The sequence below is a fragment of the Crocodylus siamensis genome, chromosome 1, assembly GCF_052110815.1.
Source record: "Crocodylus siamensis isolate JL-2025a chromosome 1, ASM5211081v1, whole genome shotgun sequence".
Taxonomy (NCBI): Eukaryota; Metazoa; Chordata; order Crocodylia; family Crocodylidae; genus Crocodylus; species Crocodylus siamensis.
Genome location: NC_143395.1, coordinates 31926360 through 31944722, shown reverse-complemented (window position 1 = coordinate 31944722; position 18363 = coordinate 31926360). Strand labels below are relative to the sequence as shown.

Sequence of the window (18363 nt, the reverse complement as noted above, 5' to 3'; positions counted from 1 at the left end):
AAGTCTATGGGTGAGCAGTAAGTAAATAATTATTTATACTGCATTATAACAGCTCCAACAAGAGACTGAGGGCTTTGGCACAGGTTACTTGTATAATTTCAGAAATATGTAGAATGTTGCATTGTCATAAAATTATGGTGTTTTTAAAACATGTGAAGGTTTCATGTTGTCTCAGACAAGGACAACTGACTTGCCACTATGGCTAGGGACAAACATTCAAAAGGCCTGAGCTTGAATTGATTCAATCTTTGCAGGTTAGTCTAATCTGACTAAACTGAATCAGGTTGCAACTGCACAGACATTTCCTCTGGACTGAAGAAATGCAGGCACATGCCTGCAGTGGCTCAGACTAGAAGCCGGGGGGTGCTAGAGCAGCCCTCCCTTCCATTCCACACTGCTGAGCTGAGGGGGAGCATGGCCAGGCCCTGGCAGGATGTTATGATTAGGGAGGGGTTTAAACCCCCACCCTGGCCTGCACAGTCTCTAGCTGAGGGGGAGGGAGAAGCAGCCCTCACCAGGTTTTCCTGGGCTCACTAGTTAAGGCATGGGAGTGTTGTCAGACCCCGGCACCCAGCTAGCACTCTGAGGCAAAGGGGTGTGTGTGCATCTGTTGACATTACTGTACTATTCAGTCTCCCTCTCCCTGCTTCTTCATACTACCTGCAGTAATCTGATGGCACTCACAGGTCCCAGGCATTGCAAAACAGGTAATTTCTCCTACCTCTCTCTGCCCCCTCTCGAACACTGACAGACTGCAGCCTTTGAAGCAAGCAAGCAAGCCAGCAGGCAGGTCATCAGCCCATCAAGAAAACAAAGCCTGCCTCATTAGTTTAAGCTCTTCTTAAATAGCTAAGGCACATTACCAGCTGACCTGCTGATTAGTTCCTAAAAAGCCCTAAGCAGACACTGTCCTGTCTGCCTTGGTTCCAGTGAAATTGAAGACACACACACCGACCCCTCTCAGCATTAGCTACCATGGGGGTTGGGATCCATGCAGCTGGAGTCCCTGCTATGGGAGAGGGAGGTATCCCTGCTTGAACAGCAAGCAGCAGAGGGTGGGGCAGGGGAAAGCCAGGCAGATGCTGCTGTTTCCCGGCTAGGAAGCAGAGGGGGCAGGACTAGCCCTGCTCTCTGCAGTGGATAGCCCAGCTTCACCCAGGACTCAAAAGCATGCTGGGATGCTGGGGCACTCTAATTTAACTTAAATCAGGAAGGAGTCTGGGATAGATGTTCCATAAACTGGTTTGACCCAAATCAGTTCAGTCCAATACTACATTCAACTAGTTTCATCTTAAAACAGTTTTGGCTATTTTGAAACTGGTTTACGTGCACTTACATTCTGTTATGGGTCTAAACCAGTTTCTGATCACTTAAACTAGTTTATATGTAATTTCTGTCCCTAGCCTAGGTGGTTTGTAAGCAGGGGAGTGAACAGGAGCCAGGACTCTATCCCTCCCTTGTGGTAGGAGGGGAGAGGGGCAAGTGACATGTAGTTTGGAGGCAGAGAAACTAACATGGGGTCTTCTTTCTCTCTGCATCCAGCAGGACTCCAGCCAGAGCAAAGGGTGGGAGGGGATAAATCTTGAAAAACTGTTTGAAGTGATGCAGGGAGGGGGTGGAGTGGGGAAATAAACAGAAAGGGAGGGGGGGAAAGATGAACAGAAAAATAAAGGACTAAAACCTTATAAGCGTTTGTGAACTGGGATTGGGTTTGAGGGAGGAGTTGAGTTAGGAGTAAGTGGGGAAGCTGTTCTGGCCCAGGTGGCGAGACCCTGGGACCAGAAAAATCATGCCCAGAGCCAAGGTCCCACAGCTGTTAAGCCATTCTCAGTGCTCAGCAGCTGCATCTATTTCAGCCCAAGCACAGCCTGGGGGAAGCTGCTTCTCCCTCTATGCTAGGGTTGAATCAGATGTGGCTGCTCTGCACTTGGGGCACTGGCCAGACCACAGAGCCCAGAAGAAGCAGGCTCCTTGGGGCTCTCTGCTGAGGTTGAAATTGAGCTTCCCACATCCAAACCATGTAGCTGGAAAAAACAGGCTTCCTGGCTCCACGATGGGTCTGCAGTTAGGCTCAGAGAAGTTGCTGTCAGCAGGGAGTGGAAGGGTGGAGGGAGTGGAGGCAGGAACCAGTAGAGTAGAAAGGGGTAGAGCAGCTGGGAGCTGTACATGGACGAACGAAAGTATTTTACCTGACCATTCAAACAATGTCTTAAAATACCATGGGTAAAATGTTTCCAAAATAAACCTCCTCTTGAGTGGCTTATCTTTAAAATGTTTAGAGGGTACTTGTGGCAGTTTAACATCCATTAACTAATGGCTGTTCTCATTTTAAGTGCCTTTATGATGTCTTTAAAGTAATTTGTGCCATGGCCTGGAGACTCCTCAGAATAACCAAGCCTGAACTGATGCAAATGGTGAAAAAGGAGAAACTGAAGTACCATGGAAACATTCTAGGAACAAAAGGGGATAGACTAGAAAAGGATATAATAGACAGTTACATGCCAGGGAAGAGAAAGAGAGAATGACTAAGGAAGAGGTGGTATAAAGACATGGAATAATGGACTAGATTATATATAGGGAGTAGGCAAGGCTGACAACAGACAGAACCGAGTGGAGAACATTTGTGCGTTGTGTTGCTAACCCTTTTGGCAATGATGGCACTTGATTGATTGATTAGGCGCTCACCAGGGATATAGATTACTCAGGTTCAAGTCTCTTCTCTGAATCTGGCAAATCAAGGATTTAAATCCAAATCTCACACATACCAGGTCAGTAGGGCAACCACCCTATCCCTAATTGGGCAGGACAGTCCCGGAATGGGATCTTCAAGTCCCAGTCCTGGGCTACACAACTCCAGGACAGCATTTATCCCAGCTTCACTGCACTGTGCAGGGATCCAGGTTTCCCTGTGCAGACTAGCAGTGTTCCAGCCTACAAGGGGCTGCTTGGGGCTGCTGGGAGTGGGACACAGGGGCCGCCACGTGCACCTGCACACCCACACATGTACCTGGCCAGGAAAGAGCCCGGCAGCCTGGAGAGCAGTACCCTGCAGGTAAGTCTATGGGGAGGAAGGGGGAATGGGAGGGGCAGATCAAGGCCTCAACAGTAAGAGGAGTGGGGTAGGGGCTGAGGGTGATGCTTAGCCAGGGCAGGGCAGTGCATGGGGTCCCAGGGCTGAGGTAGGGAGTGGGACAGAGCCATGGGTCATTCATCCAAGGGGTGTGGGGAACAGCAGCCCCCCACTGGTGCATGTTCCCCCTGGGGTGGGGGCATGTGCCCCCTGAGATTTGTGCACAAGGTGGGAGCAAGGATGCAGGCTGCCTTCTGTAGCCCTGGGGTTCCTCGCCCTACTGCCCTTCCCCCAGGAGCCCCACGATGCCATAGCAACACACCCCCTGCCCTTCTGGCAGCAGCTGGAGCAGAGACAGCGTGCAGTTGTGCTTCCCATTGCTGCCAGGCAGACAGGGACATGCGGCTGGCATGGGGATCCCAGAGGAAGAGCAGCAGGACAGGGAGTCCTGAACCTGCAGTGGGCAGCATGAATTTGCCCTTGCCCCTACCCCATGTGGCTCTGGTCTAGCTAAGCTGATGACATGACAACCAGGGAAGCGGAGAAAAGGGGGGCAGCAAGGCAGGCATGTGTCCTACCTTCCAATTCATCCTACAGGTAAGTACCTTAATTACTGGTCTGTTGCTTACTTTGGGGTCTTGGTGTGTGTCAGCATTTTCTTGAAAAATGGGAGAAGCTTTCTATTTCATCCAGAGGCAGAACAGGAGTATTTTTGAAATCTCAAAATTCTTTCCATTCTAAGCTCTCCTATCTTCCTTTATTCCATTCTGCTCAGCAACTTAGCAGTTTTTTTCAAGTTTGTTAGGATTTCATACAAAATCTCAGTCTCGTTCTCTTTATGCATCACCATTTTTACCCCCAATCCTCTCTATCTCTTTCTGATGTTTCTCTCTTTCTATTGACTTCTAGTCTATGACTGATTCCCCGATCCTTTTTCTTTCCAAATATGACTTCTCATTCCCTCTCCCATTTGATTCTACTGAGCATATGTCAGGAATCCTTAAACTTAAAACACTTTTCCTGAACTGCACGTTTTAAAGTTTGGCTCCAACTTCTTCCTTCTTCTGTCTTCCTGTTTCTACCTTCTCAGCTTTATAAACTGGTCTTATTAAGGCTCCTAAGAATCTCTTTGTGGCTTAGCTCTAAGGGCCTTTTTTTTCCCCCCCTATTTTGATTTTTCTGCCACTTTCAGTAATATCTTCTATTCACTTTAAGGCTGTATACCTGTACTCTAATGCTTCTAGTCTAGCCACTTCTTTATTTCTTCTACCACTTCTTCCTCTATTGGTGTCTCAAGATTCAGTTCTTGGGTCCCTCCTCCTAATTCTTTTCTCCTTAATTACTGTTGAGTTGATCTACTTCCATAGCTTTAACTTCTACCTCTGTACTAACTATTTAGCAAGCACTTCCTGTAAGTGACCTAATATGAGCAAGATGACTGTCGAAAACCTGCCTGCTTTCACCAAACTAGTTATGCAGCTCTGCTCCCAAGTCCAAAAGCTCCATATATCTCTGAAGTCCCCTGCACAATTTGATATCTTAAATGGACATGAAACCTGGCATGCAGTTCAGTCCCCTATGCTCAGCAGGAAAGATGCGTCTGATGCACCTTGTGGAAATCTAAGAGCTGTTGATTTGAGCAATTGATTCAACAATACTAGACACAAACTGTACCACAAGCAGTCAGTGTGTATCATTTTCACAGACAGGTAAAACATGAATAGGTCGTACAGCCAGCTCTGCTCATTCACTTTATCAGTCAGACACACATCTTTTTAGATATATTATAGTAGTTTTAGCTCAAGCACAAACAATTCATTGGCTAAAGCCCAACACGCTTCAAACTAATCTGGGTGGTGGTGAGTTGATTTGTGAACCATTCTGTTGCATTTCCCTGCAACCATTATTTGTTAATACCTTAAATACCCGTTTGGCATGTGTTAAGGTAACTCATTAAATGCCCTGCTTAGAAACATTTTCCAGTAGATTAATTGCCAACAATGGATCTAGGATTTTGGAAAAGAGGGTGCAGTCAGGATTGGGCCCTTGGCTTCTGAGACGGCAGGAAGTGACAGGTGTTTGCTGGCTCTCTGCTCAGCTCAGGAACAGGGCAGGGAGGATCCTCCCAGCTCTGGGAGGACTGGGCTAATTTGACAAGGGCTGCTAACTGCCCACCCAACTCAGGAAGAGGAACAGAGTAGCTCAGCTCCAGCAGGTCCTTGGCTCCCACTGACAGCAGGAGTGCAGGAGGAATTGAAGAGGAATTAAATACTAACCCCCCACCGTCCACTGGATCTAACCTTGGTTACATGAACTTGAAATCACTGGGCACGTCCTCATGAGCATGCACATGCAGAAATGCACATTTCCCCGTGGGATAAATAGCAGTGGCATATATTTGTGCCACTGCTATTTGTTCCTGGAGGATGCCCATGCACATGCACCCTGGTATGTGGCAAATTTTCGCATGCGTGGTAGGGGAAGCTGGGGCCAGCACCTGAGCTGGTTCCAACAGCCTTAGCTGGGGTAGCAATAGCATCAAGCCAGCCACTGGGAGCCTGGCCAACCAGATTCCATATCTGGCAGCACATGCTGTAGCTACATGTGCCACACCACTGTTTTTGACTCCAGGATCAAAACTGGCTTGCAGCACCAGAAACCACACGTGCATGCTTGTGGGGATGTGCCCGCTATGTGCAAATAAAGCATCATACTTACATACCTTCCTTCTTAGAAACATAAGTCAAGTCTACTTTCAAGACATGTAAGTGAGACTTATTCAGCTTTTAGGCTCCCAAGTCACTAAATTGAAACTTATTCCACCCCCATCAACAGCCACAAAAACTCTAAGATGTCAAGATTCATTATGCATCTCCATTCAGGTCTCCAATGGAAAGACAATAAGTGACTGAACTTGGCCAATTTTGCATGCTCAGGAGTGATACAGAATGGTCCTCTAGATGTTTACCTCTCTCTAAGCTCCATTTCAAACCCATTCCATTGGAGAGCTACAAAAAACCCACACAAATTCCCAATTATTTTGAGAAAAGTTATGCTAACCATCTGACTGATATTGAGATCATGCATGCTGTAGAAGAGGATGTCTCCTCCTATTTGGTAAATAGCCTTGTGAATAGGGTATTTCCCAAGGAAGTAGGAGACCTGGGTTCTAAGCACCACTAAATCAGACAGGAGGTTGCCCCTCTGGCTCAGGGAGGTAGGTACCCTCTTGCAAGGGATAGATGGAGAGCCTTGTGTTCTGGCCTATGCTCCTAGTGAGGCTTAAGCATTTTGGGCCAAATAATGATTTAGTAAGATCCATAAACACCACTGAGAACAGATGCTATAGCTTCTTTGCCCCAGGAAATGTCCACCTTTTTACGGTAAAGTCAGACTCCCTCTGACGTGATCTCCTTATGATCTCACAACTTGTACTGCATTCCAGTAAGTGGTTCTTCTCCAACAGGAAGGATGAGGAGTGCCCTCAGGCTGTCTGGCCAATATCCTGCTAGCTCAGACACTCTCCCTGGAAGTGAGATATGTGGGATCAACCCTCTCTGGTTGAGCGGGACCTAAGACACAGCTCTTTAACTTCCTGGACAAGTGCCATAACCACTAAGCTATTGAGCAAAAAGTGAATGGATCTTCTTCTCCACCCCACTCTGCTCCCTAGCCCACTGAAGTGAATGCTACTGCTTTTCAGTTAGGTACACTGATCTAAGCAGACCTCTCTCCTTGGACTGAGCTAGATCCCAAAAGGATGTCTCCCTTCTGAGGGAGCTAGATCCTGATATGATGGGGTGCCTGAGGTAGCTCTCCCATTTTCCCAATGTGCCAAACAGAACAGGATCACTTTCTGGACTTGTGTATAGAGCTTCCCTTTGCCAAAATGGGAGATAACACATGACAGAATAAAACTGTTTGAAGCTAAATCAAGAATCACCCAGTCTAACTCACTATGAAGATGCAGAATGTGCTATTTCTAAATTATTCCAGATGAGCGATTCTCAACTGAGGTGCGGGAAGATCCTCTGTAGGATGCCATGGCACCCAGTCTCTATGAGAGATAACAGTGGCTTCTGCACATATGGGACACACCTCGTACCTGCCCCAACTTTCTGGCAGCACCCCACATGGCCCTCTCCCACCAGCTGTGGTAGCACTGAAGGAATCATAGAATAAGCTAAGCTGAAAAGCACAGCTCCTGCCCACCCCATAGCCCCCGTGCCAGCTGTTCCCATGGTAAGAACAGGGGGCAGAGCTTTTTCAGTCAGGCCCTTTCTCTAGCTCCTTGCATGCTCCCAGAGCTGATGGGAAGGGTCCCAGGGAATGGTTTGGCATTCAAGTCCCCAGAGAAACAGTAGCAGCAATAGGGGCTGTGCTGGGTACCTTCTTAGGTACAGACTGGTGGCAGGGAGTGGACAAACTGAGGAGAGTAGGGCACAGATGGATTCTGCTCCTGCCACCCTTGCCTGGCACCAGTCTGTACCAGTGGATATTGTCTTCTGCAGGGACAGCTGCCTCCTTCAGGGATCTAATAAACCTCCCCCAAGCTCTCCAATCTGCCCTGCCACTGCAACCACTATATACCACCTTCAGCTCAGCTCTCAGGGGAAGCCCTGCCTCCTGCTGTCTGCCCTGCCACCCCATGAAACCCTTTTAAGGGTGCCACAGGGTGCAAGAAGTTAAGCACTGTATGAAATAAATTAGCATTTAGAATTAGCCACTGCATTCCAAAAAGTTAACAAGTACTGCCTTGAATTTTAAAAGGCTGAAAACCACTGTCCAAACCGATGTCTCTCTAGCTCAAGAGCGGATAAAACACGGTCCACAGGCCAAATCTGGTCTGCCAACTGCTTGTATTTGGCCTGTGGGTGGGCAACCACAAAATTCACGGGACCCAGCCCACAGACGGCTGGTGGCTCCAGCTACTACACAGTGCTGGGAGGGTAGGGCTGTCTGCTGCATGGGGGCAGGGTGGAAGGGGGCAGGCAGAATAGCTTCCACCCAGCACTGATGCATCAGCATCAGCTGTGGACCCGGGCAGATGCCCCAATTCCCATCTGGAACCTGTTACCCGTATTCACCACTGATGCTGGTGCATAACAGGCAGGAGTTGGCATAAGCTGCAGGCATGGCCAGCAGGTTCTGGGCAGGGTGGGGATTGGGATGTGTTGCACGTCTAGGTGGGGTGGGGATGGAGGGTGGGAGTGAGTGGGGACAAAGAGCGAGAGAGCAAGTGCAAGAGAAGCTCTCAAGAGCACACCAAAACTCATTAAGTGGCCCACCACCCAAATAACTGCCACCCCTGCTCTAGCTTCTTGAAAAACTTCAGTGACGATTCCAGTCAGCTCGTTCCATTGTACTGTGGTTATGGGATTTTCTTCCCTGAGATTTAACCACTGCTTTGTGCCCTGCCATTCAGTGGCAAAGGAGCATGATATTTTTCCCTCTTCTTATGGCATCCTTTCAAATATCATATCTTCTCTTAAATTTCCTTTTGTACAGACTAAACGTATCTAATTCCCCCCACTTTTCCCTGTATAGTTTATATTCCAACCACTTTATAACTTTCGTTGTTCACCTCTGGATTCTCTCCAGTTTCTCTACATCCTGTCTTAAATATAAAGCCCAGGAGTGCATACAATATTTTAGCTGAAGCTTAATGTGGTGAAATAAGATTGGCTTCTTGGGTGCACCAGCCTGGGAAACTGGTCACACTCCTGAGAAGAAATGCACAGTTTTGGGTCTCGTGATGACAACAACTCAAATGTCTTAGAGATCAAATAAGATCTGTGCCATAGGCTTTCCATTCAAAGTGTGTACAAAACATGCTAAAATGGAAGCATCACACAATACAAGAGAAGAACTTAAAAACTCTTTTATTTTGTCCTTTAGCATGCCTCCTGCATACTTTATTAAAGACAGCATTTAATGGAAATATGAAGTTAGATTGTTACATGTCCTCTTACAGAATGAAAAAATTGGTGTGGCAAACCAGATGTTCCAAGTACAAGAAGAAATGGTTTTCAGTAATTATACATGTATTTTTAGCTTTCATTTATGAAATTAAATAAGCCTTTTTGACAGAAAACTACATGACTGGAAAACATGTGGATTTATTGCTCACTCCAGAGCTTGTAGGAGTTAAGAACTAGATTTAAAGTCATCTCCCTTAAAGGCAACAGAAGTTATTGCAAGACATCCGTCTTCTCAGTGTAGTGATAAATTACTGTGTGCTAAGGGGATAAACTGTATCTTAAAAAAGCTTGCATGGTTTTCTGTAGGCATAGCAACAAATGTGCACAACATCACTCCTTCGCTTATCAAAATCACAATCTAGCAGGAAAGAAGTCCCTTATTTGGTATATTTGAAAGGTTTTATTTGTCTTTGGTCATACTTTTTTTTTTTTTTAAATAAATCCAGGATTATGTAAAACTAGCATGTTAGAATCTTAGATACTATCATTGTTAAAATCATAAAAGTAAAACTTTAGCTTATATCTAAAGATTTAAATCACCTTTAAATAATGCAGTAAGGAAGCAACCATTAGTTCAGGCTGTTTGATTTAAATACTGATTTTCAATTTTAATTACAGAGCAGTTCAGCTTAAATAATGCCTAGACTGTGTACTGAACCAACAAATTGCAGTCACTGCATAGTTCCTCAATAACTCAATATGCAAGTCAGATTTGGTGCTCAGAAAAAAAGAGAAAGCTTTTTTATTAAAGTTACATTTTATATTATATTGTTGTTATATTATTGCTTATTATATTATGTTATTATTGCATTATTATATTATGCAGTCTAAACCCATTCATTAACTATGTAACTATATTATTTTCAATTTTTAATATCAAACATTAAGAAAAAAATACCTCTTTAAGACCAAAGGAGCATTTTTTCATTACCTCATGCTTCGTGTATCCCATCCTCGAATGGTAGTGTCATTGGCTGTTGCAACTTGTGTGCAATTGTGATGTGGGCTCCATCGTCCAGAAGTAAATTTTAACTGCCCTTTCCCTTCCAATGCAGCAGAATTAGAGAGCTGTATATTTGGGAAAAAAACATGGTATTTACATGTAGTGCTAAAATAGAACTAATCCCAACATAGAAAAAAATTGCATGCTGACCTATTGCTGTAGACACCAGCACGTAGGACACAGGTTCTAGGAAAGGAAAAGAAAGAGACAAAGAAAAGCACATATACCACTCTACACCATCACACACCTTAAAATATTCCAAGCTTGTTTTGCAGCCTACACAATATGAAGAAAATTAAATTCTTCAGATAACTTGTTACAACTTCACAAAGGTAATATGGAAGTACTCGGACTGAATATGGCAAAAAGGGCAAATTTACACATCCATTCAGTTTCATGAAACAGGGTAAAATTTACACTATATACATTACTCAGTGTAGGCTTGTTTTCTTTGTCTCCAAGAATGACCCAAAGCACCAGTGGGTAAGAAATAAAGATGGCAGACCTTCTAAAAATCTTGGCGCATTAGCCAATGTCACTGGTGATAAACATTTTGGCCTTGTGGGCCAGGTGATGGCATAGGGCTAGTCTACAAAGGTGCAATCTGATGTACAGCTCTAGACCCAGATGTTGAATCTGGCCCAATACACTGCCCTGACTGCATGCCAGGATCCATTTCTGGAGCAACCACACATGCTAACGTGATCTGGCACATGGGGTCACATCTTCTGGGCTGAAGGACCCTGCTAGGGGTCTGGAAGTTTGGCAGCAGGGGTGCAGTGGTAATGTGCCAAGGCTTTGGAACACTCACTGCTCCCCTACCATCAAATTTCTAGACCTATGGGATACTCTGGGGAGCAGGTGACAAGGCCCCATGAGACAGAAGTTGAGTACCACTGGCCTATGACTCTTGTTTATACAAAAGATGATAAAATGTTTCAACGTGAAAGCCCTAGAAGCCTAAGAATTTATACCCGTGTATATGCTTCTGACATTTTTAAACATGAAACATACTTGTAAATGAGTTTAAAAACATTTGCACCTCAGCTAATATCAGCATTTCAGACACTGGAAAACTGTACCTGGTTTCTAAACTATTAACCTTAAGTGCCCTAATGAAGAAACGCTTCTGGCTGAATTACAGCATAAACATTTTCTAAATACAGGAGGTGCACATGATTATCAGATTAGGCTTGCACTTAATCTTTTGTGTTATCTTTCTTCCATATTTTCTTGTTGTTGCTGCTGTAATTTAAAGAAATTGAATGGTCATAGGTATGTCAATTTTGATTAAACCCACAGTGCAATACTATTGGTAAACTTAATGAGTCATTCCAACCTTTGTTATAAATATTTAAAAATTACAGAAATAGGGACAGTGTAAAAACCAAGAAGTGGGAGAAAGTAATGGGAGAAAGATGACACAGAAGTCTAAACCAATTTCCATGAGATTAAGTAAGGAAATTAAAGATGGAAGAGACTTATTTGGTCATTTAGCTCATTGCCCCACAATGCATTCTCTAGAATTTTATATTACATATGCTATAAGCTTTCAGGGTTTACAATTTTTTTGCCAAATTTTCAGTCCAAATTTCTATCACTCAACTTTATCTTATTATATTTTTATTTCAATCACAGCATACATACCATTATGCACATATATTTTTAAGTTCCCCTCTTTCATGGGACATGCTGAAGTATCAGAGATTATTATTTTATGTCTGAAAAGCCATTCAGATATTCTGGATAGAAAAATATCTACCTACCTTATTACTTCAAGTGGACCTACCAACACGCTATCTCAATAACATTCTTAGAAAAAAATCACTGAATCCCATTATTCAGATCTAAGCATTTTTAAGGCAGATTTAAGCAGATTTAAGGCAGAATTAAGTATGAAAAGGCATTTCCTTGAGGCCAAGTTGTCATATTCTGAAACAAGGTAATGTAGAGAAGTCTAAACAACCATAGTTGAGCTGTTCAACTATGTGGTTAACTCAACAATATTGTTCCAGAACTTACTGGGGAATTAAAGTTTATTCAGCACAATAGTAGCTTAAAAATCAACCTTTTAGACAAACCTTAGAAAATCCTCAGATTTCAATATGTGTCATCCTCCATAAAAAAAAGTTCACACTTTTATAGTATTCAGAGTGGAATAACATTCAGAATGGATACCTTTATAGCATCCAGAATGGAAATCCTACTTAGCATATAAAGGTCATTAGAGGATGGTTTCCCAGCAAATTCAGTAAAAGGAAAGCTTTTTACTAATTCATTGAATTTTTTTCTCAAGGATATCTAATGAATCAAAAGTTTACTGCTACAAGCTTACACTTTTTGTAATCAGCACAATGACTTAAAACTGATGACCCCACTCAGCAATACAAATCACTTGTCCAGTAAACCTGGCCGTAGATACTTTGTCTATTACCATGATTTGCATAACCATGGTCTCTCTGGATCCAGGTTAAGGGATGCATCTATTTCATATAAGTCTTTAGTCATTTGTGGATGGCAGAACTTATATCCTAATTACTATTTCCTATGTTTTAACAAGCTGAAGGAGGTATGGAGTGATGTTGACAGGAGGAAAGACACCTAGGGCACTTATACACGTGCTCTGGGAATGGAGGGGGCTCTGGGAGCCAGTTTAATTAAAAAGCCCAGTGTCACAGTATCAGTGTCCCTGGGCTGAAAAATGGCAGCAGGGGTGCTTCAACTAAAGTTGGTCAAATGAGCTTTTAGTTAAAGCACCTTGCCACTATTTTCCAGCACAGGAATGCTGATGCAAGTGATGTTAGTCTGCTGGAGCACAGTAATTACCACACTCCAGCAGACTCTCTTAATCGCATAATTACAGTGTGTCAGAGCAGCCTTGCTGCATGTATATAGGCACCCCTTGTGCCCAAAAGATTGTCTAACTTCTCTCCCATCTATTCAGTTGATCCATTAAAAGATCCACTTTCTTGCCTCACATAAAAGCTGAAGTTCTTCTATTCCATGGGAATGATAATCTTTGGCAAGTGACTTACTAACATGCCAGTCTTGGAAAGGTGCAAGGAGCAGAGAAAAAAGGGCAGTTTTAGACTGAACATCACTACTACTCCTGCTCCCAGAATCATTTCTAGCAGTGGAAAATTTCTATCACTAGAAATAGTTGTTTATACATGTCATGTTTGGGGTTTAGTCTCATTCATACATGAACACAAAACCTGAGCAGACCATTAAAAAAGCCACTAAATGTATTTGGTAACTGTCTCAGGGCACTAAGGTGCCTGGTCCTCCTAGAGCAGAGATTGCCCGGGGAAAGAGCACAGAGCCAGATATGAACACAGGTGCAGGTTGCCATGACAACCGGTTAATGAGGGAATTGGCAGCACCTGCAATTGGTCAGCTGGCCAGAGGCAGGGCCCTAGGCCCATATAAACCATAGGGCTGGCACCAGGAAGTTGGTTCCCTACCAGCAGCCAAAGGGGAAGGAAGGGCCCAGAGATGTGGTAGCTGGCAGATATGCTACCCTTAGAACAAAGGGGACACCAAGAGCCCATAAGGGAGTTTTATTCTTCTAAAGGGGCAGAGCATGACGTGAGTTTTGCATTACATTACAGGCTAGGGACTCATGGTGGTTGGCGGTTTGTGTGCTGTCTGATAACATCGGGGGTTTGGATGAGACTATTTGGGGAAGGAGGAGGCCTCATTGGGGGCCCACTACAACATGAGGAGCCCAACACTGAGGGGCGCTGTGAGAGAGAGAAGGAGCCACTGTGCTCCAAAGTACACAGGCTAAACAAAGGCTCAGCGACCTCAAGTCCACAGCCCCAAGGAGCCTGGCAGAAATCTCCCTTACCCAGGTGTTTCAGGAGGGGAGGGGCAGAGAACTCCCATGCCAGTATAAAGAAGAGCCCAGGACAGGAAAAGAGGAGAAGCACAGAACCGAAAGGAGGAGGAGGGGGAGGAGAAGCGAGCTGAAACACAATGCAGGGAACTCTGAAAGCGATGTGGAGTGCTGGTAGGAGACTCTTGCAGAGAGTAAGGCCCACAACGGGGACTTAGAGCCAAGACTACTGACCCTGTGGGTTCCAGAACTGTTTATTTACGTGCTGGGAGCTGGCGGAGCCTGGCAGAGAGAATGGTTCTGTAATACCCCTAATAGAGGGGCACCATAGACTTTTGTGGTACCGTAATGCATGTAAAAGTGACACAAGCCAGTAAGAGGGTGTCATAGATGGACTTAAGATGCTAAAAGGAATCGCGGCGACCTCCACAAGAGACTCTGAGAGAGGAGGAGAGCCACCAAAGAGGGACTGACCACATGAAGGTCAATTTTGGTTTGGAGCTTGGCTGCAAACAGCAGGAACAACAACACAGGCCAGGAAAGCCTTCTTTGTTTTTTTGGTTTTTTCCTGGTCTTTTGTTGTTTGTTTTGATTGGAACTGAGGAGATGTGGCAGGACAAACTGGCTGGTCAGAACCCAGTAGAATGGGTGAGGGCGTAGGGGTGCCAGAGCCCTCAGGAACGTAGGACCCTGCAGGACAACAGTGAGACTACTAATTGGACTACACGTACAGGTAATGAACCAACTCCTTTAATATCAAGTCGTGACAGGCGAAACGTGGGAGTGTAGATCACCAATTAGAATCAAGAACACCCTAGTCAAGTGGCAGGCGGTGTCCTACAGGTCTGCAAGTGACTGCAATACTTGACAGGTGCAGAGACAGGGTTGTGGAGAGCCTGGCGAGGACAAGGGGCTGAATTATAATGAGGCCTAGGCAAGACAATGCCAGTATCATCTCCGAGGCTTGGGCTGCAGTGTAGGGGAGGAATGGAGCTGCAGACAGCGCCCCCTGGCATTGGGGCAAGAAATGGGCAGCCTCCCGCTTAATTAACATCAATTAATTAATTAACAACAAGGTGTGGTGGGTGAGAAGGTGGGCGGCTAGCCCAGAAACAGGTGGGAGGGCCACAGGAAAATCGGCCCCGAGAAGGCCCCCTGTTACAGTAACCAGCCTTAAGCAAATAAGGTTAGATAAATAAAGGGAAAATAGAAGGATAAATGTGAACCAAAGCACATTGTCACGGAGTGGGGCACTGGGGCGGCCCCTGCCGTGTCAACTTAGGTGATCCAGCACCCTCTTATCCTCACCCGCCACATCTTTGATGGTAATTGGTTCAATTAGGGAGGCTGCCTTTATCTTCTAATACACAGTGTAAGTTGAACTACCCCTGCTCCGTATGGGGTGCCTCGGTGCGCCCCGCCTTAAAGGCTAACGCGTGCCTCCAAAACTCCCTCGCAGCTGTACTGGACGTTCTCTTGTCATATATTCACCCCTCCTGGGCTTCTATTCCCCTCTCGCCCTCTCCCGGGCCTACTCACCCCACCAGGGCTTCTGTACGGCTCTGTCGAGCTCTTATCGATCTGGCCCCTATCTGGACGTCAGCCCCTCTCTGGGTTTATGACGCGCACCTGCCCCTCTCCGGGATGTATACCACGCACCCACCCTTCTCCAGGGCTTCGTGCCGGTCGGGGACTAATTGCTCACTCCAGAGCCTCTTGTTCTGATCGGCCCTCTCCGGGGCCTGTGCTGCGCTGCTCGCACTTCCCTTGCCCTCTCCGGGGCCTGTGCCGTGCTGCTCGCACTACCCTCGCCCTCTCTGGGGCCTATGCCTCGCTGCTCGCGCTTCCTGCGCTTCTCGCCCTTACTCGGGCTTCTCAAAGTTGGGCTCAGGCAGCCCTATCCCCGCCTGGCCCCCAGACCCGCCTTCTCGGGCCTAGCTCGCGCACCTCCGGCGCTTGAGGCTCAGGTGACCTGCAGCCGGGCCTGGCCCTTTGACCCTTTCCTGGGTCGTTTGCCCCACTAGGCAAAATACCGCCATCACGGGCTGGGGTCCGAAACCCCACACACCACGCCTCTCCAGCGCTCACTCACCATGCCGACTCCGGCACTAGCCACTGTGCCCTTACTGGGCATTAGGAACCCCCGGATTATTGCGGAGCTCCTGTGAGGCCTCCTCACACCCCTACAGCCTCACCCAGTCCTCCGGTCTAAGGATAACTAAACCATCAGCCAGCCGGCTGTAACGTAACAATAAGCCTCCTGGCTAAAGCATAGAACCTAGGCCCACCTGGCTCTCTTGTAAAGGCCTTCCAGTGAGGGTGCTCTCTCTACCCCATATCGTGCCATAGCTGCTTGGGTGGTCAGGCTGCAACAATCTGCTCTGTCTGCTCCACTCTGCCGCAGAGCTCCTGCTCCTGCAGCTTCCAAAAGGGAACAGCCCCCCATTAGGCTCCGGTCTGGGCTGTTTATAAAGGCCTGGCCTTGCCCTCTTCTAGCCAGCTGACCAACATTAGTTGCCCTGGCAACCCTCACCTGTGCTGCCCGGTTGATTGGCAGCTGTCCTTATTACTATTGCTAGTAGCGAGCACCCTAGTGCTCCGCTACACACACATTTCTTTATCATCTTTTCATTAATAGTCCCTGGATGGAATAGGAAAGCTTCTGAGTATCCTGTGTCCAATAAACAAATGAGTTTTGGTCTTTTTCAGCTCTAGGGAAGATTTTTCTCAGTTCAGCATACATTTTAAAACAGAGGCCTTATTTCAACTTTTGTAAGTGTTACATAGGGGTTTTTTTGTTACCAAAGAACCCCTTCAGATGTTTAACAAGATGATGGGAGTAGGCCATCTCTATGAACCACGCTTAATTTCTATTTGTAATATGATAAAAGAACTGTGCACATGCAGGATTTGTCACGTTATCCCAGTCTTTCCCACATAATCCTTAAATAACGCCTATGGGTAAAATGTATCTTTTCCCAAATGGGAGAACACATTTCTATGGTTCACAGTCAGACTCTAGACCTATGGCAGCTCTCCTTGCAGTTTAAGAAGTTATTTGAAACAAATATTTGTTCACCTTTCAAGGCTCACAAGCCCACTTGTAGACCTCCTATTCCATTACCATGTGTACATGTTCACAGATATGCATACATGTGCACACACACACAGAGTCAAAAAGCAAGTTTTTTATGAGCAGCAACTAGCTGAAAGAATTAATCTCTCTCCCCCTTCTCTGACCCTCTGTCAAATCTTGGAACAGAAGAAACGTCCTATGCACCCATGAAAAAAAGCTTATGCAAAACAAGTATGTTGCTAGGAAAGGCAAATATAATTTTAAAAAATAGCCTCGTTTTCCCCTGGGCTTGAAGGCATAAAGAGGAAGATAGCTGTCCTTCCTGTCTTCATTTATTCCTTCTCCATTTCTGAAGAAGAAAGAATTGCTATTGGAGAAGGAACAGAAGACAGAAGGTATTAACAGCTGAGCTAAATGCCCTACATTTCCAGTAGTGACTAAATACGGAGTAGACTAAGGCCTTACATAGTGCAACTCTTGCTCCTTCAAAGACAACAAACAGGTGAGAGGAAGAAATCCATGAGATTCAGAAAAAGGAATAATGATGCCATATTGTCACACATCATCAAACAAAGCTCCTGTCATGAACCCTGCAATATTTTGAGGTATTCAGTGGATGCCATATGTTTTCTCACTTTCTTTTTATTTATATGACATGTAGTTTTTACAGATACGTGGGGTTAAGCTGCTTTCATCTGTATCATCCTTATTTTTATATGCATTGTGTCATTTAACATAAAGTAAATTCCTTATACGTTATAACAGGGCCAAGACTACTTGATATAGTAATGACTTTCAGGTGACACTCCCTAAACAATGAATTTTTTCATACCCGGGGGAGGGTCAAAGCCTAATGTCTAAATGTCTTAAGAGGAATAGTCACTGGAAATTAGGATCTAGCACAGGTGTTAAATAGTCAAGCAAACAGACCCTTGCAGACATGCTCTAAGGCACATGAGCAGGGATCTTGGTTTTCTCTGATTAAAAAATCACCAATTTTCGGGTGAAATCAAAGTAACCCAAAATCCACATTTTCCCATGATAAAAATGAAACACCGCTTATATATTAGTGGTGTTTCATTTTTATCATGGGAAAATGTGGATCTTGGGTTACTTTTTTAAAACTGAAAATTGGGGATTTTTTTTTTTTTTAAATCAGAGAAAATCAGGATCCCTGCCCATGAGGCGGCTCCTCCAGCCAAAGATGAGTTTAAACCTTAAAAGAAGAGACCCTAGCAGGAAAATAACTTGAAAACAGGCTATCCAAATAATGACATTTATTACAGTGGGGAAATTAAGTGACAGCCTATCTTTTAGTTATATGTGAAAGGGTGCAAATATTTTCCTGGTCATAAGTAGATCAGGCAGTCCTTCTGGTCTGACAGACATACATAC

General features: G+C 45.2%; 1 protein-coding gene across 4 annotated transcripts in view; it reads right to left on the bottom strand.

Annotated features, from left to right (window-relative positions):
* The window catches only part of EIPR1 (EARP complex and GARP complex interacting protein 1), a 192254-nt gene that overhangs the window by 34712 nt on the left and 139179 nt on the right, over window positions 1-18363 (bottom strand). For all 4 annotated transcript variants that reach the window (XM_090032739.1, XM_090032769.1, XM_090032759.1 and 1 more), the window contains exon 6: window positions 9983-10119. In XM_090032739.1, the coding sequence (XP_089888865.1) occupies window positions 9983-10119 (137 nt within the window). The remainder of the gene's footprint in view (window positions 1-9982; window positions 10120-18363) is intronic.